The sequence below is a fragment of the Lepisosteus platostomus genome, chromosome 3 (assembly GCF_059453375.1).
Source record: "Lepisosteus platostomus isolate fLepPlt1 chromosome 3, fLepPlt1.hap1, whole genome shotgun sequence".
In the NCBI taxonomy this organism is placed as follows: domain Eukaryota; kingdom Metazoa; phylum Chordata; class Actinopteri; order Semionotiformes; family Lepisosteidae; genus Lepisosteus; species Lepisosteus platostomus.
The window spans coordinates 43,098,941-43,126,373 of NC_142613.1; the positions used below are offsets into that span (position 1 = coordinate 43,098,941).

Sequence of the window (27,433 nt, forward strand, 5' to 3'; positions counted from 1 at the left end):
ATTAGTTGGGCGTAATAATACAAAACATACAAAACTAAAACAAAACATCTCATCTTACATTACACAACGAGTAACATGCAGAGAGGAAAGTGAACAGGAAATAATCATTAACCTTAACACAGGCTTACCCCAACAAAGCCCAAACCTGTCAAGCTAAAGATTTCTTCCTCTTAGATCCTATTGCTATTCAACTGAAGATCCTTAAGCAAATGTAGTTTGTCCCAGGGAAAAGAAAACCAAAAAATAAAAAGGAAATAAACCCACCTCCAGATTTTCAGAGGTCAAAGAAACCCTCAGTCTTCATCTTCTTAAGACATTACAGTGTGGGCTGATGCATAGAGTATTGCACAAGACCTGGAACAGGACATAAAAAAGACAAAAGAGAAGTGAGAAAAAGACAACACACCATGACACTTGCCAATTATCACATAAAATATTAACTTTATGAGTCACCACACACTTTGTATACAGTTGTACCCCCAGGCTTATACCCGTTACATTCACCCCTTCCAATTGAATCCCATTTTACTGAATTACAAATTCTTCATACAGTTTTTAAAATGGAATATTTTTAATCAAAACGTGAATCCTCAAACTGAATTAATGCGTTTATGAGTGAAATATTGACTTCAAATTTTTTTTACATTTTTTCAAACTATAAGTTGTCATAAATAAAAACACGAAGATAGGACTTGAAAAACAATAACTCCTAACCCATTATGCCCTTTAAAAGCTGAGAGAGTCAAATGGTCTGATATGTCTTTTAAATTAATTCATCTAATATATGAATGTTATTTATTCTGTATTTGATGAGATATGTTTAAGAGCTTCTCATATTTTAGAGACTAATTTAAAGTGAATAAACACCTAATTTTACCACCATTTCAGCCACACCAGAGGGAATAACTACAGCAAAATCAGACACAGCACCCCTGTGAAAAAAAAGCATTTGGTGAGGGAAGGGAAGTTCCTGCACTAAATTATCATACCTTAGAAAGATGTTGAAGATCATCAGTCATTCCATGAGATATCAGTTTAATTTCAAAGAGTCTTGTATAGTATGATCCTGTCATTGTTTTAATTTTTTGCTTGCTACTGCAGATGCCACAGGGAATTTATTTAATTCTGATCCTGCATAAAACTTCTCACATAGAATTGCTTTTCATAAAGTATACAACTTTATTGTACAATTGTATTGTAAAATCTTTTTTACCAACAGGTGAGTGGAGTTGCCATGGGCACCAGAATGGGACCCAGCTATGCCAATATTTTTGTTGGTTGGGTAGAAGAACGCATCTTCGCTTCCTACACTGGCTATGTCCCTGACCTCTACAAGCGATATATTGATGACCGCGTCGGTGCCGCCACATGCTCCAACGATCAGCTTGAGTGCTTCCTGCACCATTTCACCAACTTCCACCCATCCCTCAAATATATGGTTAACATATCTTCCACTACTCTTCCGTTTCTAGACATCAATTTTTCCATTAGCTACCCCTGACTCTCCACTTCTGTTTATTACAAACCCACGGATTCACACAGCTATCTCCTGTATAGCTCATTTCACCCCAAACATACTAAAAACTCTCTCCCTTTTTCACAGTTCCTTCGGCTACGACGATTACGCAGCGACAACATCGACTTCAAGAACCAAGCCCTCAAAATGTACTCCTTTTTCATCAACAGAGGATACCCCAGCAGTGTTATTGACAGGGCCCTTGCCCGAACCAAAAACACCCCTCGGACCATCAACCCAATCAGGAACTCCCGCCATAACAACCACATTCCTTTGGTGCTTCCCTACCACCCTAATACACTTCCTATTCCCAGGACTATTAACGACAACTTTTCCATCCTAAAGGATGATCCCTCCATTGGGGCCCTCTTTTCTAAACGCCCCATCTTTTCATATCACCGAGCACCTAATCTGCGCAACCTTCTTGTTCACAGCTCCCTTGACCATCCTCAGAAACCATACACACCGGGCACTTTTCCTTGCAACAGAGCTTGCTGTATCACCTGCAAGTATACATCCAACACCCCACTCATTCAAGGCCCCTCAGGACAATTCTGCATCACCCAGATGGCATCTTGTACCTCCAACAACCTTATTTACTGTATCTCTTGCAGTAAATGCCCAGCCATCTACATTGGAGAAACAGGAAGGAGACTCGGAGACCGCTTCAGAGAACATGTCAGGGCTGTGAAGATTAAAGATCTCTCCAAGCCCATTGTTTCTCATTTCACCTCTGACAGCCATGACCACTCTGATCTCTCCGTCTGTGTTCTCAAAGACGGTTTTCCGAACTCATACATCAGAAAGACCACCGAAACCAAACTTATCCTGCAGCTAGGATCACACCTTCCCCCTTCTCTTAATGACAGACTACTCTTCTTTAAAATTTTCTCCATTCATAGGAAGTTTCATTTAAAACCTCTCTACATCTATTCTGACTTCACAACTTCTGATTGGCCTCTCTTTCTGTCCCCTACTCCCGCCTCTCACTCCTCCTCCCTCCCAGCCTTTGTTCTCCCGCTACATTACCTTTGCCTACTGCCTTGTCTCTTTCACACCTGAAGAAGGCCCCATGGCCAAAACATTGTGTTTTCTTTCTTCTTTTTTTCAGCATGGAATAAACCTATTATTTGTTCCTTTGCAGCCTACGCATGCTGATGCAGCTACCCACCTGAACAATAAAGTATACAATGTTACAAACAGTATTTGGAGATCCTGAGACTGCGTCAGTATGCGTAGGCTGCAAAGGAACAAGTAATAGGTTTATTCCATGCTGAAAAAAGAAGAAAGAAAACACTTTTCCGCCGTGGAGCCTTCTTCAGGTTGTCTACTGCTGAAGACATTGGTAACTTAATACCATAACAGTACAGTGCCTTTCAAGGTATTCAAAACTTATGGTGTCCTGTTGCATATACAGTGCCTTGCGAAAGTATTCGGCCCCCTTGAACTTTTCAACCTTTTACCACATTTCAGGCTTCAAACATAAAGATATAATTTTTTTATTTTATGTGAAGAATCACCAACAAGTGGGACACAATTGTGAAGTGGAACAAAATCTATTGGATTTTTGAAACTTTTTTAACTAATAAAAAAATGAAAAGTGGGGCGTGCAAAATTATTCGGCCCCTTTACTTTCAGTGCAGCAAACTCACTCCAGAAGTTCAGCGAGGATCTCTGAATGATCCAATGTTGTCCTAAATGACTGATGGTGATAAATAGAATCCACCTGTGTGTAATCAAGTCTCTGTATAAATGCACCTGCTCTGTGATAGTCTCAAGGTTCTGTTGAAAGCGCAGAGAGCATCATGAAGACCAAGGAACACACCAGGCAGGTCCGTAATACTGTTGTGGAGAAGTTTAAAGCAAAACTTTACAAAACAAAAAGACAAAAAGATTTCCCAAGCTTCAAACATCCCAAGGAGCACTGTGCAAGCGATCATCTTGAAATGGAAGGAGTATCAGACCACTGCAAATCTACCAAGACCTGGCCGTCCCTCTAAACTTTCAGCTCAGACAAGCAGAAGACTGATCAGAGATGCAGCCAAGAGGCCCATGATCACTCTGGATGAACTGCAGAGAACTACAGCTGAGGTGGGAGAGTCTGTCCATAGGACAACAATCAGTCTTACACTGCACAAATCTGGCCTTTATGGAAGAGTGGCAAGAAGAAAGCCATTTCTCAAAGATATCCATAAAAAGTCTCGTCTAAAGTTTGCCACAAGCCACCTGGGAGACACCCCAAACATGTGGAAGAAGGTGCTCTGGTCAGATGAAACCAAAATCGAACTTTTTGGCCACAATACAAAACGATATGTTTGGCGTAAAAGCAACACAGCTCATCACCCTCAACACACCATCCCCACTGTCAAACATGGTGGTGGCAGCATCATGGTTTGGGCCTGCTTTTCTTCAGCAGGGACAGGGAAGATGGTTAAAATTGAGGGGAAGATGGATGCAGCCAAATACAGGACCATTCTGGATGAAAACCTGTTGGAGTCTGCAAAAGACCTGAAACTGGGACGGAGATTTATCTTCCAACAAGACAATGATCCCAAACATACAGCAAAATCTACAAAGGAATGGTTCACAAATAAACGTATCCAGGTGTTTGAATGGCCAAGTCAAAGTCCAGACCTGAATCCAATCGAGAATCTGTGGAAAGAGCTGAAAACTGCTGTTCACAAACGCTCTCCATCCAACCTCACTGAGCTCGAGCTGTTTTGCAAGGAAGAATGGGCAAGAATTTCAGTCTCTCGATGTGCAAAACTGATAGAGACATACCCCAAGCGACTTGCAGCTGTAATCGCAGCAAAAGGTGGCTCTACAAAGTATTAACGCAAGGGGGCCGAATAATTTTGCACGCCCCACTTTTCATTTTTTTATTAGTTAAAAAAGTTTCAAAAATCCAATAGATTTTGTTCCACTTCACAATTGTGTCCCACTTGTTGGTGATTCTTCACATAAAATAAAAAAATTATATCTTTATGTTTGAAGCCTGAAATGTGGCAAAAGGTTGAAAAGTTCAAGGGGGCCAATTACTTTCGCAAGGCACTGTATATGCATACAATGTATATACATTTTTTAAACTTAATATTTTATTCAAAAATCTGTTTGCCATAATTGAAGGCTTTCAAGAGTAAGATATATTACTGTAAATGTCAGTAAAAAGTAAAAAGTAAAAATGAAAGGTGTTAATTGCTGAAGTATTCAGACTTTGGAACTCAATATTAGGTGGAAACATGTTTAACAGCACTTACAACTGGAAATTTATTTTTGGGAAGTCTCTGCCAAGTTTTTGGCAGATTTGTTCAACCTCTCCCAGCTGCTTGGAGATTGCTCATACTTGTTACAGTCAGTGTTACACTAAATTGCTTAACAAGTGAGGCCTTGGAAGAATAACAGTGTGAGGTGGAACCTCTTTTAGCACAAGAAAACCTTAGGTGTAAATTGAATACAACCTTTCTGCTCAGAGAAGATTTGATTAAATATTTGAACTAGTAGTATTTTTTGTTGCAAGACAGTACATAAAAGTTTATTTCCTGATAATACCAGACCATACAATGGTTATAATGGTAAAGAAAATAATGTTGAGGTTTTGTTGTGGTCCCCTTTTTTTCTCTTGATCTGATTCTAATAAAACTCCCTGATACTAAATCAGCTTCTATTATAAAATAACGATTTTCATAAATAACATTTTCATTTTAACTGTTATTTATTAATTGATAATCCTAATTCTTAGAGAATGTTAAACGTTTACACAATTCTTATATCTTTCAAATGCAATAATAATGTTCTTTTTGTTTACATATAAAATATTCGTTGTGTTTGCTTTAATTAAGCAATTCATCATAATTTTGGTAATATTAATTACAGAATGTATACAGTGTTTAAAAGTATCGTAATTTTAATAATTTTATTACACTGTAATAAATTATCGCGCTACGTAATTTCTCAAAACCGCTTTCTTAAGTCCTGTCCTAATCGTCCTCATCAGCAGCCCTGTCGCCAACAGATAATATGCTTCTTGGCTTGCCCAATCATTTTACTTCAGGCAGAAATTATAGGAAGTGTGTTCCTTTACAGTGAAGTAAGCACATGTGACTGGAGCGTATTTAAATCTGGACCCGTTCAGTTGGAGTGCAAAAAAGTCGATGGGTTTGACGCGGTGCACAGCTATTAAATCCCTAGCATTTAGAAGTACAGTAGTATTACTGAGAAGAGAAAGGCACGTAGCTACAAGAGCCAATAGGTCTGAGGCTGGATTTTCATGAGTGGATCTGCTATGCTCTTCTGAAGCACACAATTTAAAACAAACGTCTTAACTCAGGGAATGTTTGAACTGTGGAAGAGAACGGTAAGTTTTCTGTTCTTGTCTCAGAAAAAAAGGTGTTTTACTAATTACAAGTTATAACATCAGTGATGTTGTGAATTTTAACGTTATAAGTAATTAGTTGCATATATATATTACTTTGCATTGCTTACATTTTAATAATAAAGTTAACTTATTTAATACCTATTACGTGAAACCGATATATACGTGAATGTACAGTTTCCAGACTTTTTACATGTTGGGAAAGGGACGTTCCAATTAAGACATTTACGCTTGAAGCACACTACTGGGTTGACATTCGTACATCACCACCTGCATCGCGTTTATTTCTTGAAATGTCTATGAAATTTGCAAATATGTTTATTTTAACTACTATAAAAAAACACATCGCACTTTTAATAGTAGCTTAATCAAACGACAAGGCTTCATTCGGGATTTAGGCTTGTGCACTATACTGAAACAGCAAACATGCGCTAGGTTTACCGATTCGATAACACCGCCACTTCATTGTCTTAGAAGGTATATACAGTAGCGTTAGTCTTGACGTGTTAGAAGATACCGAAGAGAAAGCTGTGTTTATGAAAGGCGTTGATTAGGCAGATGTATTCAGATCTTGAACCCCCTCATTGTATTTGTTTTATGGATGATATGAAAACTCTACGCCTTTTCAGTTTCTTATACTGTTTGTATTTGAACTTCAGAGAAAGAAGGTGGCGAAGTACTGTACGTGCAAGTTGGAGTGAAAGTAATGTTGAAGGCAGCAGTGACCTATACATATCATTTAAGAGTAAAATGGGACAATGCTATGTATTTTTAGGGGATGCTTACTGTGTGGAAGCCTGTATAGTGACCTTTGATGTCAAAGAAACGAAAGTATACACGCCGCCCTTTTCCTATAATGAAGTCGTCTGAGTGGTTGTCTGAGGAAAAAAAGCTATGTTCTAAAAGTTTTGTTTAGAATTTCTTTTTTTTAATTTATGCAAAATATAAGAAGATAATTTATTAGAATTATAAGATATATGTATAGTAAATATCTATAGTAAATATGTATAGTAAATATGCATTAGAGTTCTTAAAATATAAACAATATTTTGCAGTTTCAGAGGTCAGGGGCAAGGATTATGTTTTTATTTTTGCTGTGTACACCAGGAAAAGTAACAGAAACAGTGAAATTCTGTCTTGTAGTATTCTGTGTCTTAATTCAAATATATAATACCCTCCCTGTTGAAATATTCTGATAACATACTAATAAATACCGTTTTGATACTGAACAGTATTACAGTATATCCAGTGTGTTAATGTGAAAAAGAAAACAAAACTCCTAATTGTTTTCTTTATGACATAAGAATGGTTACAAATGACTGAAAGCCGGTTTACTCATCTAGCCCTTCCATAGTTAGTACAGTAGTTAATTGATCCAAGGCTTTCATAAAGCCCTATCCTGAAATTAGCCTTTCACAACATGATGGCAGGTTGTCCCGCAAACTTTTGTGTATGGAAACACCTCTTGTTCTCGGTTTAAAATTTGAATTTCTACTCATGACTTGGTTTGTGTTTCTGTGTTCTGAAGAAATCCAGTGGGTTGCCTTTGTCAGTGTCTTTGAGGATTATGAATACTTGTATCAGGTCTACTCCTTTTCTTCTCTGCTCAGAATGAAAAAGGTTCAGTTCCTTCAGCCTGTCAGTCTTGGAAATGGTCTGAAGCCCCAGAATGTACAGTATCTAGTGGTCTTCTTTGGAGTGATTCCAGTACACCAGTACTACAGTATATCTTTTCTTTAGTGTGGTGACCAAAAAAGAACAGGATATTCTAAATGAAGCCTTAGACATTATACAACTTTAAAATGAAATCCCTTGATTTCAATTTTATGCTTTGAACTATATATCATAGCATTTTGTCTGCCTTTTCATTTGCTTCCCCTCATTGTCCAGAAGATGTAAATAAGGTGTCAAAGACTTAAATCTTTTCCGGAATTGCTTTGAGAACTCCTCGGAATATCACTACCTGTCTGAGGAACCTTACAGGGAATGGTGTCTTTATTCTGAAATCATGTGATCCGCTATATTTGCACACAGAAAGTGGCCACTCACCTAATTTGTGTGGCTAATTTGGGTCATTTTTGCAGCTAAATTAATTTAATTTGCCAAAGTCAAATGTTTCAATACTTACGCAATTTTGACTTTTCTATTTTTCTTTTATATTGTCTATTAACTGCCTTTTTTGCTTTCTTTTTTGTTTCCATCTCATTTCAAACTAAATTTGACTTCCACCAGGGTTCAAACATAGTTTCTACCCTAAGGGGTGATGCTTTTGCCACTTACAAAACATAAGTTACAGAAGGATTTGGCTTATTTTAAGAGCACATGCTTAAATATGAAATTTACATAGAAAATTACAGTATGTGTATAAAAACAGATGGGCAACATTATATTAACTCATTTAGAAAATAATTTAAGTGTCTAGTTGTGTTTCTGCAACATTTTAGGTTACATTTTTCCAAAATAAAACAACTAAGCAAAAACCTTACACGATATGGGGTTATTGTATTAGTTCATTGGGTTTGGGTGTTTTCCCCTTTAACATTTTACCATATTCTTGACAACCTTTCGTTCTTTCTCTGCTGAAGAGACATTGTTGCTGTACCCTAACTCTTGCAATTTCCAAATTAATGCTGGCACAGACAGATGACTGCTCATGTTCAAATTTTTAAACATTAGTTTCTAAATTTTAATTTTTAATTTTACAATACAATGATAAATAAACTTAACAACACAAGCTTAATTATATAATGATTGTTGACTCATAATCAAAATAAGTAGGTTTATTATCAGAACCATAAAGCCAGTTAAGTACTGAACTCATAAACAACACAGCAGATATTTATATGGACACACAAAGACAAATTTACATTTTATCAGTTTTTGAAGTGCAAAGCAGAAAGTGTTTCCCCTTTAATTATGTAACTAGAATTATTAAAATACAACATACCTATCCATTGAGGAAAATGGTTGAAGTTGGAGAACAAAATGGGTTATTTTGCAAATATTTTTGAAAAATTTGAAAAATGCAGGAGATGTTGAATCAGTGGTGCCATTAAGATAAAAAAAGAATCCGGTGCAGTTAGTTTGCAAATAAGAAAAGTATTTTAAACTGGAAAACATAAATAAGAAACATATGAGTGCCGAAATTGGCTATGTTAGGCTTTGTAAACCCCCCCTCTAATTCATGGTAGCAGTGTGGGCTATGAATAGGCAAAATCGTACCTGTCAGCAGTTCCTGGTTGAGTAGTAGCTAAAAAGTCATTTGTGACTTGTGTGCAGAACTTTCCCTTATAAACCCCAGACTCTTTTTTTTGGAATGGGAACTTGTACAGACTGCCAGAGTTGGTCTTGAAATCTTCCCCAACACCTAGCTTCTCCCTCCAGTGTCTACTAGGCAGACCTTTAAAAGTTTTGAAATGATTATCCTTGAGGCAAAGTCTGTATAAATCCATCGTTTCTGCGACATGAAAAAGAAAACTAACTCTCCATTGATTTAAAACATCAGTAGTTTTGCAGTGTGATCACAAAAAACATACTGATATTTGGTTGTGCCTGCAATTCAAAAAGAGGAGAGTCTGTTTCTACTCTAGCATTTCCTAAGAAAAGCTGGCCAAACACCTCCAGACCTGTATTCCCAAAAGCTGCCTACAGTTGTAATAAAAAACGGCTGGCACACTGCCCTGATCTGACCCCCAGTTCACAGGCTACAGCGGCAGCACTCGTCCAGTTCCTTCTGTCTGCTTCCAGCAGATGACCAGTTTTTGTAACACCCTATACCATTAAAATAGCAGTAAAAATGCTATACCTGTAAAGCGCTTTGAGTGGTGTGTCCAGAAAAGCGCTATATAAGTGTAAGCAATTATTATTATTATTATAAAAATATGAGTATCAATGAACAGTTCAGAGCAAAGTTGTGGATTAAAAGCTCCTCTAGAAGCCAGTATGTGTGCCATATGAGTGAAATACTTTGATAAAAACTGGACATGCAAGATAAAGGCAGCTGATTGACATTCATCAAAAGCAGCTGTCTGTCAAACCACAGTCCCCCTACTTTCTAAAAGAAAGAAAAGGTGAGATCTCTCCAGAGCAAAGGACCGGGAGAGTACAACAAAATCTGTGGCCACTTGAGTCGGAAAGCTGCCATCCTACAGAACCTCCTAATGTCAATGAGGCCTTGCCCACTTTCCTTAAGAAGCAAGAACAGTACACACTGCTTCATGCGGTACAACCCATCCCAAAAAAGTGTATCAGCAGCATTTGAATACCCTGTCACCATAGCTGGTAGAGGACCGAAACACATCAGTCTGTGCAACAGCATTGAGGAAAAAAGATGGACTTTTCAGAATCTTGCCTCCGTACAACACTTTTGATAACAATCATTTCCAGTTCTGCAGTTTGCCCTTATGCGTTACACCATGGATGCCCATTACGTCGATCGCGATCGATTGGTTGATCGCAAAACAGCTCTTGGTCGATCGCCTCACAATCTTAAAATATATATGGTCGTTTTAATTCAAGTGTAAGGTAAATTCAAGTGGGCTGACACTGGCTTTATACTTATTCCCACCCTTATCTGTCTGAAACAAGTGAAATAAACCTGATTGACACTTTACACAATAAACTTAATTTAGACCTGTAAGGTAAAGACAAGAATATGATCAATATGATCAGCACTGTTTACACATTCAAATGAAAATTAGAATTGCTGGCTTCAAAGCTACAACGTCATGACCTAATAAACTTTCCAAACACAGTATTCGAGCTGTAAAAACAGGTAAAAGAAACTGCACAGTTTGACACTGCGTGCTACGCAGTGCAAATTCAACATGTCTTGAATTTCGACAAACGCTTCCAAGATTTTGCTGTACTTGAGCTGATTGCGACTTTTATGTGTTTTCCATTTGGAGCAGAAACAGATGCTGATGCACTCGCTGCCGAAATCGCCTCATTGTTTCACCTTGATTCATCAGTGCTCGAGGATGAAATTTTATCACTCCAATCAGACATTCAAATGAAGGCAAGCGCTACTGCTGGGCAGTTTTGGAACTTACATCCCCGGGAAAAGTATCCAAACATGCAAAAATGCACAGCTTACTTAACAGCATTTTTTGGATTGACTTACTTATGCGAATCAGCATTTTCCAACATGAAGGTCATTAAAACCAAATACCAGTCAACTCTGTCTGATGACCACCTGGAAACTTGCCTGAGGCTTGCTACCAGTGGCTACTGTCCTGATTATGCTAAACTGGCTGACCCCATTCAGTGCAAATCATCAGAATAAGAGGGACCCCCATCTATTTATCAGCAAGTGTGCAATGAATTATTAAAATTTTGCCTCATATAGACTATAATTATAGCACAACAATAATACATTCAGTAACTACATACACTTGCTTATAGCAATTTATAACCTAACTATTTGTAATGTTATATATTGGAATATTTCAGGGCTGTGGCAAAGCATTATCATTTGAATGAAAAAATTACCAATCAGTAGATCTTGTTGACTTGCCAAATGCAAAAGTAGATCTTAAGCTACAAAAGTGAGGGCACCCCTGAGTTACACCCTCCTAGTTTTCTATTGCCGCATCATCTGCTCCTAGGAACACTCATAAATGACAAAACCCTCTTTACTCCATTGAAGTTCCCCCTGTAAATCTGGAGGTCTAGTCCCCTCCCAATCCCTAGGAGAAAGGCAGTACTCCAGTTCACTTTAGCAGGGGACACCTTCTCAAAGAATTCCTGTCAGTGATTTAAGACTGCAATGTTCTGGCTATTGCAGACAAACATAGCTACGTCATCTGCATAAGCCACCACTTTAACTGATTGAGAAGAAACATTGGGAAAGGATCCAGCATCATAATTATTCCAAAAAGGGTTCAATGGAGAGGCCGTACAACATTCCAGAAAGAGAGGACCCTTGTCGGATACCCCTCTGGATGGAAACGGGAGAGCTTAACACAACACTGATTTTAAGTACGCTGAACACATCACTGTAGAGCAACTGAATTTTTCCCACAAAACTGGGGCCAAACCCAAAAGCCCTAAAATCATTAAATAAATAGGTATGATCGACTCAGTCAAAAGCTTTCTCTTGATCAAGGGAAAAACTTGCTTTGTATCTAAAAATCTTAGAAGCAATAATAAGATCACGTATGAGAAAAACAGTAGCAAAAATAGATCACTGCGGTATACAGTAGGGCTAATTGGAATGAACAATAGTCAGTTAGCCAAAACCTTGGACAAGATCTTATAATCCGAACAAGGAATACTTACAGGGCTCTAGTTCTTTAAAAAGTCTCCTTTTTTGGCAACAGGGCAAGCACTGTGCAGTGGCAGTTGAGAGGCAGTTCATTATTGTGGATGCAGTCCTACACAACTAAGGAAAATAACAGGTAAATATGCTACAATATCATGAATAGTAATATATGTGTTCATACAATGGGTAAGAAAAGGTTGCTTCTTAATTGAATAAAATTCAGGATACAAAAAGACTTGCAGATCAGAACCCTTATGCAACCTGAAGAGTTAGTGTCATTTTAATGGGATTATTTTCTAGTGGTTTCTATTTTTATGTTTCGCTCCAAAGGCTTCAGTGTTCGACTATTTCGCTGTGGCCCATTGGTGCTTTTATTAGTCAGGTATTCAGGTGCAGCGTATAAAAATAGCCCTTTTTACAACAGCCCCAATTGTTAATAAAGTTATTTTTTTCTGAAGTACAGGTCATCAGCCAGCTGTTCAGAGAGGAAAACCCACATGTGTTATCAAGATATAGAGTGATATAGTTCATCTTTAGTGATGTAACATAGACAAACATTAGTGTGATTAGTTACAATGAGAGTCTAAACTTTTTTGGATGACAGTTCATATGTAGTTACTTGACCTCTGTGTCAAAAACTCTGGTACCTGCAAATTATTTTACAGAAGCTGTCAGTGACACAGTTTTCACATATAACTATGAAATCTCCAAACACAGGCAAACTGACAGGCAACTAACAGGCAAACTGAGAGGCTCTACCATGTTTGAAGTCAAGGGACTGGTGTGAGGGAGCTCTAGTATTTTCTCTCCTAGAGGTTCTTTTAACTGAAATGCAACAGTTGTCCAGCTTGGATTCGGAGGCTGCAAATGTCTGCCTCTTTTTGAGTGCTGAAGGGCAAGGATGAGACTGTGAATTGGGACCTATACAGACCAAATCACATGAGAAGACATATATGTTCCTCCAGTACTCTGAGCGAACTAAGTAAAGATGCAGTCACCCAGAATAAGCAAGGTATCAATAGGATACTGCAGTGTCACAGACTCGAGCACGGCATCGCTTTTTAATTTTTTTCAAATAATCTGATGCAATTTGTAGTGCTAGGTGAATCCTTAATATACTGAAGCTGTGTGTGGTTGTCAGACAAATCAGTACAATATTAAATGTTTATTAACACATTAGTGCTTTCCTGCACCGATCATACTGTATACATACCGTATTGGTGAAAATGTAAATACGATAGATAGATAATACTTTATTAATCCCGTAGGGAAATTGATGTTTTACAGCAGTCCAGCCCATGACAAGCCAAACAGACATAAGAATAGTTATAAAACAAAAGACAACAAAATAAATAAAAATAAATACATAAAAAATAAATACATAGGTGTGTGCAAAATGTGATGATCATAGTCACTGTAAAAACAATAAAATATGCGCAAAATGTGCAAGGGTTTATACAGACTGATTGTCTAAAAAGTACAATGGAGCAAACATGCTGTCCATAGACGAGCAAATGAAGGGCTAACAGTCCTAGCCTAGGGCAGTGTTATACACCCTGACAGCCGCCGGGAGGAAAGACCTGCGGAAACGTTCCCTTGAACACCGTAGCTGGAGCAGTCTGTTGCTAAAAGTGCTCCGCTGCCCAGTAACAGTCCCATGAAGCGGATGAGAGGTGTTGCTCATGATGGCTGTGAGCTTGGTCAGCATTCTCCTCTCAGCCACCACCTCCATGGGGTCAAGGCTCATCCCCAACACAGTGCCAGCCTTCTTGATAAGTTTATTGAGCCTATTTGCATCTTTTGTCATGATGCTGCTGCCCCAGCACACAACAGCGTAGAAGACGGCCGCCGCCACCACTGATTCCTAAAAAATGCGTAGCAGTGTTCCACACACACCAAAGGACCTGAGTCTCCTAAGAAAATAGAGTTGGCTCTGACCTTTCTTGTCAGTATTACCAGACCACTCCAGCTTATCATCCAGGTGTACCCCTAAGTACTTGTAGGAATGTACGTCCTCTATGTCCTCACCCTGGATGGAAACAGGGTTCAGCGGAGACTTATTCCTTCGAAAGTTGAAGATCATTTCTTTGGTCTTGCTGGTGTTAAGCTGGAGATGGTTAAGATGACACCACTCCACACAGGTGGTAATCAACTTTGAGTAATCAACTTTGGTAATCAACTTTGAGCAATGAGTACAATAATGAGAATTGGTGTTTTTTTATTACAAATTGTGTATAAATAGTGTTGTAACAGAAGGAATAAGGTTCTTGATCCCGAGATGAAGTAAAACAGATGAGTCTATTGCATGCAAGGAACAATAAAGCCGAAGTCTTGTTTCCCGCAAGAAACAACAAAACCGAAGTATTGTTCCCCGTACTGGTACAAACTTTTGGGTTATATAGTGTCTTCTTCTCCGTTTCTGACGTCACTCGGTCTGATGGTAAAGAGGGGGGTTCATGGTATTGGCCAGTTTACGATGTCCTGGCCAAATGGTCAGTTTAAGATTACACCCAGGGGGGTTCCTAGCTTGCATCTGCAATCCTTATCAGTTAACCCCCTTTCCTGCCATAAACCCCAGCTTGTGACTTAGAAGTCTAAACCTCATACAGAAAGGATTAAATTCAAACCCCCGTCTTCACATCTTTCTTCATTCCCCCCTTATAAAATACGGCATACATCAGTGTAGCCTATTTTTATACATACAATGTCAGGGCAGATCTTTCCTTTCTTGGCGAACAGGTATGTATTGCCATGACATTGTACGTTCCACGGTTATAGCAAGATGTGATATATGTCTTTGTGCACGTGACGATTACAATTATACATATAAACAATACTATTCCTACAAATAAACACTGTAAAAAGGTTCCACCCCAGGCCCCAAACACAGACTTTACCCAAGACCCAATTCCCCAATTTTCAGTATAATAGTCCTGATATTTCTGTCCCTCATTGTAAATGTGTTGGGCCAGATCTGAGATGTGCTCAGAATTATCAGGAATATATGTGCAGCATTCAGTGACAATTACTGCACAAGTTCCTCCTTACATAATCTAAAGCTAGTCGGTTCTGCATGGCCACTGTTCTGAGGGCTACCATCTCATCACTAACAGCCTTCAGACTAGATGAGGTAGAATTTGCTAATTCTTCTAAATTCGAGGCCATTTGAATTAACTCTCGACTCAGAAAGTTCATGCCGGCTTGTGGAAATATTATACCTAAATAATATTCCCAATCAGCCAGTTTGTGGTCTGTGGTTAGGTCCAAAGGGGCTGTGGGTTTGAACACGGATATGAGGAACCACATATCCTAAATAACATGAGCCAGACCACTGGGTTGGCAACCATGGGTAGGCTCATTTTCCACAAATGAAGTATGTTCCGTTTGGCGCTCCCCATGCCTCTGAAAATAAGAAGCTTATACCGAATTGTGGGGTGTGCCGATCCCATCCTGGAATTTGGAAGGTAGAGGTGGATATATTTGCAGCGATGGTAAGGTTGCAACGACTCCATCCAACCAAGTGCAGACCATTAGTGTGCTGAAAACATATGTTTCCCTCACGTTCCTTATTTAGAGTCAGGTATGGTGGTGTATGGCTTCTGTTATATTTAGGAGCGTAAGAGCCTGTGAAACTCGTGGAACTTCGCTCCTGTAGATATTGTAATGTTGTGCAGGTTAAAGTCGTGTTATGGCAACCCACATAGTTTGTCATATTAAAATCTCCTAAATTATCCCTCCAAATGATCATGCCTATGACTTCCTCGAGACGCCAAGGAATGGCCCCCATAGGAAGTCCTCCCTGTACATATTTGGGTAATGCGGCACACACCCAGCAGGCACTTTGGTTGGTTTTCTAAGCTGTCAGATAGGAGAGGCCTAAAAAGGAATTAATTCCATGTTCTCCTTTGTGGGAGTGATGATCATTAATCCCTGTGGAACATAGTCCTACAGTAACCATTAACGTTATTAACAGAAATGATTTCATTCTGAGTCTGCAACTGGGGATGAGGCTCGTCGGCAGTGTGACGCGTGGATCCAGCGATCTTTTCCTTCCACTCGAACCGCAGACTCGGTTGTCAACAGGATCTGGTAGGGTCCGTCCCACCTGGGCTGGAGAACCTGTGAAGGAAATTTCCTGATCCACACCCACTCTCCTGGGATGAGGTTGTGCCCTCCTTCAGGTGGTGGTCCCCACGCCTCCAGGACCTGCTCGCGGGCTCCTTGGGTGGCCTCTGTCAGCAACTTGCAATAATACAAAGGAATGGTTGATCCATCTGAGGAAACCCCAGTCTCAGCACCTGTAAGAGAGCTTGTTTCAAATTATTACAGGCGGCTTTTGCTGCGGGAACCAAGGCAATCTTGTCCTTGTACTGCACTCCCCCCTTAAGCAGATCTGTTAAGAGTTGTGCTCACCCTGTAAAAACATTGCACCCAGGCCCTGTTAAAATTTCACAATGCTAGACACAAAAGGGCCGTATCATAACTGCTTCTATTAGACACTCTAAAGCTGAAGCAACTCAGACTTGTGGGTTTCCTCGTCAGGGGAAGCACTCAGAATACCATCAACATACTGAGTGATCACAGTCAGTTGAAGCCACGTGATACCCTGTTCTGGATAGTCATTCTTTGTAATGCATAATATTCCAACCCAATAGATCTGGGATAAAATCACCCATTAAAATCTGGTACTCGGCAAGTAAAACTTGCTGTCCCAATACTCCTGTGGCCTCCTGCCGTCTTCCCATATACATTACTCTATAGCACACTGTTGAACAGAGGAGTGAAACAAGCATGACAGTAGTGCTCCAGTATCCCCTAACAGAGAAACCAACACTCCATTAACAGTACATTTTTAACCACTGGACTGGGACAGACTTAGGGAGGCTACAAGGGATTTACAGGATCTAATCGTTAGGTAAACAGATCTTCTCACAAGACGTTATTCTCCCCAGTCTCGATTCTAAACCTACAGCGTTTCAGCATGTCTGGTTTCGAGACATTCGAATAAAACCAAATTGTTTCCACTATTGCAACTAATTGTATAAAAATACAAAAACTGTTTTACTACTTTTACGTCCACCTGTACTGTACTTATACGTTTCAGATGCTCTTATATTTTCCAATCTCCTTAAGTTGATTTTCGTCAAGTCTCTTTAGTTACGTCTCTAGCCAGTCCCGCTGGCTAAACACACTCACACCGTCATTTAGTAGACCAAAACTCACAGCTACACACATACATGCCGGCACACAAATTCATAAAACACACATACACACCGAGAATATATTTTTCTCTTCGTACTACAATGTGCTGTATTCTTGTTTTACTTCTACATTAATCCTTTTAATTCCTGAAGCGCATTCCAGATTCGCTGCATTTCTAATTTCGGGTGCGGTACTTTAGCCCACCGGTCAATATCTTCCGGTTTTGGATTTGATCGTATGGGGGAATCAGGGAAGGTAGGTGCGAGTGCAGACCCCCTCGACGGGGTGCGAGACAGTTAGAGTGACGCTGTCATCAACAGCGCCAGCCCCCGCTACATCAGGCCCTCTCCCACTTAGGGTGAGAGTACAGGTCTGCGGGCGCCCTCTGTTTAAGAAGGGAGTTCCTGTTCCATCTCTATCACACTCGTACCAGGTGTCATCCCACTCAGACCCCTCGTCTCCATATGGTCACTGTGGGAATTGATCCCAATTATTTTCATTTCCTGCCTGTCTGTTCCCCTATGGGAGAGCAGGATATAACACATTAACTAGTGCAGTGCGACCAGGAACTAATTCTTCTTTTAGTTTCTGATTCTCCTGCACTGCCTCTTTTAGCTTTTGTTTATACTCTTTCGTAGCGAGTATCTTTTCTTCCGGTTTTTGTTTTCCCCGTAAACACACTTTTAAGTCACATCCCAATTTCTTTTTTTTTTTCCTCATGTATCTGCCACCACTGGTGCCGGCCGTGCACCAGGGTGGGAGCTACATGCTTGTGCTTTTGCCAATCAATACTCATATGCTTTCTTTACAGGCGTCTTCGCCCCAGACTCCCTCTGACAAACTCAACTTTTCGCATATTTTTCTCCTTTTTTTTTCGTCAACTTACACTTTTCCGATATATAAACGGACCCTTCCACCACTTTCTCAAACCATCAGTTAGCACACATGTTCGGTCTCACTTTTGTCGTGTGTGAGGTAACAGCTCATACAGTAAGGGGATGCTTTCACTTGAAAAACCTGTGCATTTCTGCACTCATTCAGCCAAGGGCGTCTGTTACCTCCAGATCTAAATGCCTCTCAGAGACTTTAGAGAGGACTTACACCACACTGTTCATAGGTAAGGAAAGAGACCTCGAAAACCCCCTTTCTTGATCAGTAATTCACCATCCCCAGAACGCCAGCATCGCTGCTTTTGCCCCGGGGTGGACTTACGCACTGAGCTCAATCAGGGCGATTCTCAACGTCCTTTAAATCCTGCTACTTAATGCTTTGCTCTTTTATTATGAGGTGTGTTTATGTTAGTGTCGTGCGTGTGTATATGTATTTCACAAACAAGGAAAACACCAAAAACATACATACATACATATATATCTCTTCTACTCCTGTTTCCTTTAAAACAAAAAATCACGCCACGCCAATCCGTGCACGATCAAGGCGTAGCTAATCTCAGGACCCCGGGCGCAATTAAGGCCCACACCAATCCTGGATTATACGTGCATTTAATGCACCACTCAGCTCCAGAACCCCGGGCGCAATTAAGGCCCACAACGATCCCGAGCCTCAGAACTCCGGGCGCAATTAAGGCCCACAGCAGTCCTGAATTACGTGCATTTAATGCACCACTTGCTCTAGAACCCCGGGCGCAATTAAGGCCCACACTGATCCTGAGCCTCAGAACTCCGGGCGCAATTAAGGCCCAAACCAGTTCTGACCTTCAGAACTCCGGGCGCAATTAAGGCCCACACCAGTCCTGAACTTCGCGGTAAGGGTCCAAAACCGGTTAAAAAACTCCACGCGCAATTAAGGCATGCACCAGCTTCGAACGCCTGTACACAATACCGCGGACCACCTGCCAGACCAAATTCTGGGCTTACAGCAAACAACCCATTACATACACCGGTGTCTTCCCCGGGCCAGAGGAATTCGGGAACTCACGTTTACTCCGTCATCTCGGGCGATTCTCGCAGGGAGCAGAGACTTCCCAATCGGTCAGAGAGAGTCGGGACTTTTTTTTTTAAAAAGAGGAGTCCTTACCTCTTAGTAATGTGAGCGCTGATCGTCTCTCCTGCCGATGGGAAGTTCTGCGCCTTCTGGAGCATTCTGCCGACTATGCCAAATTTGTTGTAACAGAAGAAATAAGGTTGAAGTAAAACAGATGAGTCTATTGCATGCAAGGAACAATAAAGCCGAAGTCTTGTTTCCCGCAAGAAACAACACAACCGAAGTATTGTTCCCCGTACTGGTACAAACTTTTGGGTTATATAGTGTCTTCTTCTCCGTTTCTGACGTCACTCGGTCTGATGGTAAAGAGGGGGGTTCATGGTATTTGGCCAGTTTACGATGTCCTGGCCAAATGGTCAGTTTAAGATTACACCCAGGGGGGTTCCTAGCTTGCATCTGCAATCCTTATCAGTTAACCCCCTTTCCTGCCATAAACCCCAGCTTAGAAGTCTAAACCTCATACAGAAAGGATTAAATTCAAACCCCCGTCTTCACATCTTTCTTCAATAGTAATTGGAAAACATAATTTAATTTTAGATTTTGATTATTAGAAATATGCATATATAGATAATTATGTAAAAAATAGGCCAGATTAAATTAAGTTTTGAGTACTGGTTTGAATAAATTTGTTGGTTACATACTGTAAGTTGTATTGTAGCTGAATCTATTCTGCAGTATATGAAGGGTTTATTTTAATCAAAGGAAGGTTGAATCCTATAATCAGACTATGCATATTAACCTATTTTGAGTTTGTGGTATTCTGTTGTATATGGTCATATGCAGGTATTTTAATAAATAACTATTGAAGAATAATCCTCGCAGTATGAACTCATGTACACAGCAGTTACACCACATTTTAGAATATGCATAATTGTGCATAAACAAAAAGCTAAGGTTACTAAAATTGCAATTGGGTAATATATATGATTAAAATAACATATGTGAAAAAAACTTCACAAATAACAGTTTTTTAAACATCAGTGGTTTGAATAAAATAAAACCGGAGCAGCATCAATAAACAAATGTCCAACATAAATGTTAAACATTTATGGACTTACTTTCCGAAATGCCTCCCCCCTCCCCCGTGTTGTAAGAGTATTAGGAAGAATATGTTAATTATTGCACATTTGTAAGGTCAGCTCTTCGTCCCAGATCTTGCACATTGCCGTGATGAGTTCTAACTTTGCGGTCGGTTTCACTGTCTTTCAAATGTAGTCTTTAGGCTAGTGCCAAACCACCTCTAATGGATTTAAAGCAAATTCTGCTAGCTTTTTTACCCAGTTTATCCATTGCTGTATGTTTTGGAGTACTGTCTACAGTGCCTATATCCATAGTGCTCTCTGATGCTATTGTTTTTAAGTAAACGGTACTGAAATTAATAAAAATAGGCAAGTTAAAGAAAATAATAAACTCTGTTTAGTTATTAATCCAGAATGGCCAAGCGCAAACTTTCCCAGTTTTGTAAAGGTTCTGTGAGCTGCAGAGATTCTCTTTATGCAGCAGAAACCATACTTTCAGCACAATGCTACGATAATTATGACAAAATGTTTTTTTTTAATTTATAATATGCTGTTTTCTGCTGTATTACTTAGCAATGTTCATTCAGCGTTTTTTTAAATCCACCCCTTAACAGCGCTTGTAGTTTTTAATGTAGCTCATGGCACTAAACAAGTTAGAAACTACTTTTTCCAGTAACCCACAAATTCAGTCATCCAATCATTGTGACACATTGGCTGTTCAGTAGGAGAATTCTCACCTACCGTGCATGAGGCCCAGGTTCGTATCCTGGCCAATGTACAAGCTGCACTTTCTCTAAGAAATTGCCTCTTGGGGATAAAAAAGACTCTCTCTCTAATAAATATAAAAATAATGTGTACTTTATTAATATTAATAATAAATGTAGTAATGATTATGTAAAATAAACGTTGAATCACCATTTGAGTCAACATTTGTAAGTGGTTTGAATATTGGGATACAATTTACCAGAATTTCATTTAATTTAACACAATATCTGATTTATAGCCATTTGTTATAGATAAAATAAACAGACTGTGAGGTTTAAAAGCACATTTATGTTGTTAAAGCAATATAGGAAGATATGGATCTTTCTTGTATTTGCCCTTTGCATTAATACAATAATAGATAATCTTAGTTTAGAGATATCCACATTCAAAATGAAAGTAAAATGGTTTTTCAAATATTTTGGACTGAGGCAGTTTATGTTATAGCAATTGTGATCAGTACTAAATAAGCAAAGTTGGTCTTCCACCTCCAAAAACTATTATCAAAATGTACTTCAGGAATAATAAAGCTTCCACAATCTTGCAGATAGTTACATTTACTATATGGCGGCCTATTATCAATTCTACTTTGCACTTGGTAAATCTAGGCTACCTAAACTTGCCCCTTAATTGTCCTCAGTTCGAAAACTTTTAGATTGCCACATATTATGCACTGTACATATTCCATGATCGCCAATACAATTCATTACCATAAGAGATATTTTTTTCCAGTAATATTGGTCATATATACAGTGGTGTGAAAGTGTTTGCCCCCTTCCTGATTTCTTATTTTTTTGCATGTTTGTCACATTGAAATGTTTCAGATCATCAAACAAATTGAAATATTAGACAAAGATAACACAAGTAAACACAAAATGCAGTTTTTAAATGAAGGTTTTTATTATTAAGGGAAAAAAAAATCCAAAACTACACGGCCCTGTGTGAAAAAGTGATTGCCCCCTAAACCTAATAACTGGTTGGGCCACCCTTAGCAGCAACAACCGCAATCAAGCGTTTGCGATAACTGGCAATGAGTCTTTTACAGCGCTGTGGAGGAATTTTGGCCCACTCATCTTTGTTGTAATGGCCCACTCAGAATTGTTGTAATTCAGCCACATTGGAGGGTTTTCGAGCCTTAACCGCTTTTTTAAGGTCATGCCACAACATCTCAATCGGATTCAGGTCAGGACTTTGACTAGGCCACTCCAAAGTCTTCATTTTGTTTCTCTTAAGCCATTCAGAGGTGGACTTGCTGGTGTGTTTTGGATCATTTTCCTGCTGCAGAACCCAAGTGCACTTCAGCTTGAGGTCACGAACAGATGGCCGGACATTCTCCTTCAGGATTTTTTGGTAGACAGCAGAATTCATGGTTCCATTTACCACAGCAAGTCTTCCAGGTCCTAAAGCAGCAAAACAGCCCAAGACCATCACACTACCACCACCATATTTTACTGTTGGTATGATGTTCCTTTTCTGAAATGCTGTGTTAATTTTACGCCAGATGTAATAGGACACACACCTTCCAAAAAGTTCAACTTTTGTCTCGTCAGTCCACAGAGTATTTTCCCCAAAAGTCTTGGGGATCATCAAGATGTTTTCTGGCAAAACTGAGACGAGCCTTTATGTTCTTTTTGCTCAGCAGTGGTTTTCGTCTTGGAACTCTTTTTGCCCATTTTTGCCCAGTCTCTTTCTTATGGTGGAGTCATGAACACTGACCTTAACTGAGGAAAGTGAAGCCTGCAGTTCTTTGGATGATGTTGTGGGGTTTTTTGTGACCTCTTGGATGAGTCATCGCTGCGCTCTTGGGGTAATTTTGGTCGGCCAGCCACTCCTGGGAAGGTTCACCACTGTTCCATGTTTTCGCTATTTGTGGATAATGGCTCTCACTGTGGTTCGCTGGAGTCCCGAAGCTTTAGAAATGGCTTTATAACCTTTTCCAGACTGATAAATCTCAATTACTCTGTTTCTCATTTGTTCCTGAATTTGTTTGGATCGCAGCATGATGTCTAGCTTTTGAGGATCTTTTGGTCTACTTCACTTTGTCAGGCAGGTCCTATTTAAGTGATTTCTTGATTGAGAACAGGTGTGGCAGTAATCAGGCCTGGGTGTGGCTAGAGAAATTGAACTCAGCTTTCCAAAGATGTGATAAACCACAGTTGATTTATGTTTTAACAGGGGGGGGCAATCACTTTTTCACACAGGGCCATGTAGGTTTGGATTTTGTTTTTCCCTTAATAATAAAAACCTTCATTTAAAAACTGCATTTTGTGTTTACTTGTGTTATCTTTGTCTAATATTTCAATTTGTTTGATGATCTGAAACATTTCAGTGTGACAAACATGCAAAAAAATAAGAAATCAGGAAGGGGACAAACACTTTTTCACACCACTGTATGTACTGAGGAGCATTTGATTTTTTACAATACCACATTTATATATTTATGATCATATACCTGTCTGATCCATATAAGGTTTCCTGAATCCTCTAAAATTCCATTATTAGTAGTTAAATTGTCATTTTAAATCCAAATATTGTAACATATTTGAGATATTTGTGAGGAATTGAATAAGGGAGGTTATAATTATGAATAATAAAAACAAGTTCACGGATACATTTCATGATGTGATATTACACACATACACAATCCTTTAATGACAGACCATAAACTAGTGTACCACATCTAAACACATTGCCAATAACAAAACCTCATTATGGAAAAATCATCTACATGACTGTTTTGTCAATGCCTGTTAAACTACTTCAGAAACACCAGGTTGCAGTAGACAGACAATGACTTTGCTTGCAGGCCAAGTATAATCAGTCCTCAGCGGAACTGTTTACATTTGTTATCATCATGGAATAGCAGAACTATGTAATTTATTGTACAAGGAAAGGAATACAGAATTTATTCAAATCTGGTGAGCAATTTACACATGTACTTTAAAATAGAATATTCACAAAACATTGCTGAGGAGTCTCAAAAGTAAGGATCCCAAAATGTAGTGGGATATACACAGAAAGAAAATCTTTCTTGTTTAACTTGTTTCACCTACACCTAAAACAAAGTGTAGGAAGTTATGGTGAAATATATCCAAAGCACCTCTCCTTCTGTATTATTACTGTATTAAGGCAACATCATCTTTCTTTCTGTGCAAATATTCTGAACAACTAATGTACTTGTGAGGGCTCTTTAATGTTTAGTTCAGGTCGGTAGCGTCAGCATACGTAGGCTGCAAAGAAACAAGTAAAGGTTTATTCCATGCTGAAAAGAGAAGAAAGGAAACACAATGTTTCAGCTGTGGAGCCTTCTTTGGGTGTCAAGTTCTTCTGAAAGTTAAAAACTAAAATCTCTTTTCTGGGATGTGAATATAATTTCTGTTTTTTCCCCCTATAGGCAGTGGTTTAAACATAAGCATGGCACAGACGGACAATGGAACATCACATAATGGTTATGTTCCTCATTATCTTCTAAGTGGTGATCCTTTTGCCTCAAAACTATCAAAGGAAGCAGATTTTGTAGCTGCATTCTACATCTGCATTGTAGGTAAGAGGCTGTTTAAAACATGGCAAACACATACTAATGTTGATGTATGTTTCAGAAATGTTTCTGTGTTGAACATGTTTGTAGTTTCTGAATCAGCATTCAGAGACACGATTTCACATGTGTTTGTGAACACAGAGAGGACAATGCTAAATATAATAAATGTACTAAATATAATATTAAATACAGATCCAGCGCGGAGTACGCTGCATCAAACCGTGGAGGACGTGGCGCATCATACCACATGCAAATTGAAATATGATAATAGTATACAGAAGCACCTTGTAAAACTGGCAGGTGGAGCTAATAAAGTTTAATGTCTCATGTACAGGGTTCACCAGAAAACACCCGGTTTTGAATCCCGGTCACTGCTGAGGGACAATCTTTTTACAATTAAGAATTTAAGTTGTATACTCTTTAAATTTTTAATAATTTTAAACTGTGTATTAAAGCATGTTAATCATTAAATATTTTAAGATGGTATATTTTATAAAAGCAAGACTGCTCTGTTGGACAAAAGTACACAACCTTCCACCTTCATCATAAATATTTTAATTATGCATAAATATTTTATGCATCAAACTCTTTAACTTGGTAACTTAAATGGGTTCTGGTTTTAATGTGCTTGTTCTAACATTATTAAGCTTATATTCTGTCCTTCATGAAAAGTTATAATGTTTTATCCTTTTCTAAGAATACGCAGTAAGAACACCACTTGCTGTTATTGTAAAAAGATACAATGTGGTGATTTAACATCACTTGATAGTTATATTAATATGGAATTGTGTAACTAAGCAGCTAAAGTATCACAAGTGGACGTTTTGGAAACATTTTGACATTCGTTTCTTTAAAAAAAAACTTCTATTGTTCTTGTGATGGCAATGAGCACAGTAATGTAGCGAGCTGAACCCAGGTCGTTCAAAGCCCGATCAGAGCCGAATGCATGAAAATAGTCCAGTATTATAGCTTATTGTGAACATGATGGGTCTCTTTCAGGTTTACACCAGAATTGAGAAAATCTATATTTTGTCTTAATCCAAATGTTAGCAGCCAGTAATCAGCCACCAATATAACCTGGAATTTGAAAAAAAAAACCTGCACTATATACAGTAGTACACCGCATGGGATTGAACCAGGTCTGTCTGCATCATTCAACAGGGAACCAGCTGGCTGGGCTAAAGGAGACCACAGCCCAGGCGCCTGATTTGCTCTGGGAGGTTGTGTCTGGCAAAATTGGTTCCGGGGTGTGTATTTTGTGTGATGGTTTTGTGTTTAAGCATTTCTTAATGTAAATCTTTAAGTTAAACAAGGGAGGGGAAAATGCTTAATTTTTTTACAATTGCAGTAATCGGAGAACAACCTATCAACACAATGGGCAAATTATTTTTTTTATTTTTTAAAATTAAATAAAAAATAAGATACAATGACGTGTTCCTGCCTTATTCAAACATTGCAACACTTTAAAAACTGTAAAAATGGTTTAGATAGTTAAAAAACACTTTTTAATTAAACGTTTAAAATACGTGAATTTCACAAAAGTTGTACTGATTTAATACCTCTTGATAGTAATATTAATATGGAGTCATGTAACTAAGCAGCTAAAATATCACAAAGGGACAATTTGGAAATAATTGACATTCGTTTTAAAAAATATATATATTATTGTGCTTATAGTGGTAATAGGCAACGGACTGTCATGTAGTGCGCTGCATCCAGGTGGTTCAAACCCTGATCAGAGAATTACTGTTTCTTACATAACCAAATATATAAAAATAGTCCACTATTATAGCTTGTTGTTGGCTCTGGCGTGAATTTATGTATCTGGATAAATTAAGTGATGGTATTGTAATTAAGGATTTCTTCGCAAAATTCTTTAAGTTAAATAAAGGAGGGAAGAAGAGTTATTTTTACAATTGGCACTCCGTGATTCTGTCTGATTTAATTCCCCTCATTTAGGTGAAATGGATAAATAAATCATGCAATAGTTATATGTATTGGAAGGTGCTCTGTTTTATTAACACACTACTCAAACCTGTGTTGTACATGGATATAGACATGGGCAATGTCATCCGCATTAAACAGTGTGCTTATCGTGCAAATCCTGCTAAACTACAAATTAGACACAAGAAGAGTATTATTGGACAATGTTGTGTGGCTCTGGTGGAATTTCTCTGTAAACTGAAGAATTATAGAGGAGACATGTGTATTGCCTCTCTTTACACTTGTAAGAACATTCCAATGTTAATGCAACACAAAAGATAATAACCTTTTAAATCTGAAGCTGTTAACTCTACTTCACACCTGCATGTCAAGATCACGGTTTCAAAATAAAAAAAAACATCAAACCTTTGATTGGATGAGAACGTCATGATTGTTTCGCAGGGATGTGAAACATGACAATTTGTTACAGTTACCATCAGGAGAAAAAAATAATTCTTTGTGGGTGCTGCAGTGGCTTGCAATGGCTGGATAGTTAACACTTCAAAATTTGAAGTAGGGAAGGGGGGGAGCTCTCCTTGACTGCTGACACTCCTCTGTACGCTTAAGTGAAAAATTTATAAAAACGCCAATGTAAACGTCATATTTACAATTTGTTGAAAATAAAAATGTAAACTTCTCTAAAGCTTTCTCAGTCAAGAACGAGAATTCACGTAGGGAGCTGTGTATGCATGAATAGGCAGCAAAAGATCGGCTAAAGAGGGAAGATAATGCTTTCAGAGAAAACAATTTTTCAGGTGTGAACAATAGAGCACCAATT

The 27,433-nt window shown here is 38.7% G+C and overlaps 1 protein-coding gene and 1 pseudogene across 1 annotated transcript in view; both read left to right on the top strand.

Annotated features, from left to right (window-relative positions):
• The first annotated feature begins 1,207 nt into the window (after nucleotides 1–1,207).
• On the top strand, nucleotides 1,208–12,274 carry LOC148674911 (uncharacterized; annotated as a pseudogene).
• Nucleotides 5,675–27,433, top strand: part of opn5 (opsin 5) — a 78,316-nt gene continuing 56,557 nt past the window's right edge. Inside the window, exons 1-2 of the mRNA XM_088625673.1 lie at nucleotides 5,675–5,870; nucleotides 24,529–24,678. Of these exons, the coding sequence (XP_088481799.1) occupies nucleotides 24,549–24,678 (130 nt within the window). The 5' untranslated portion in view covers nucleotides 5,675–5,870; nucleotides 24,529–24,548. The remainder of the gene's footprint in view (nucleotides 5,871–24,528; nucleotides 24,679–27,433) is intronic.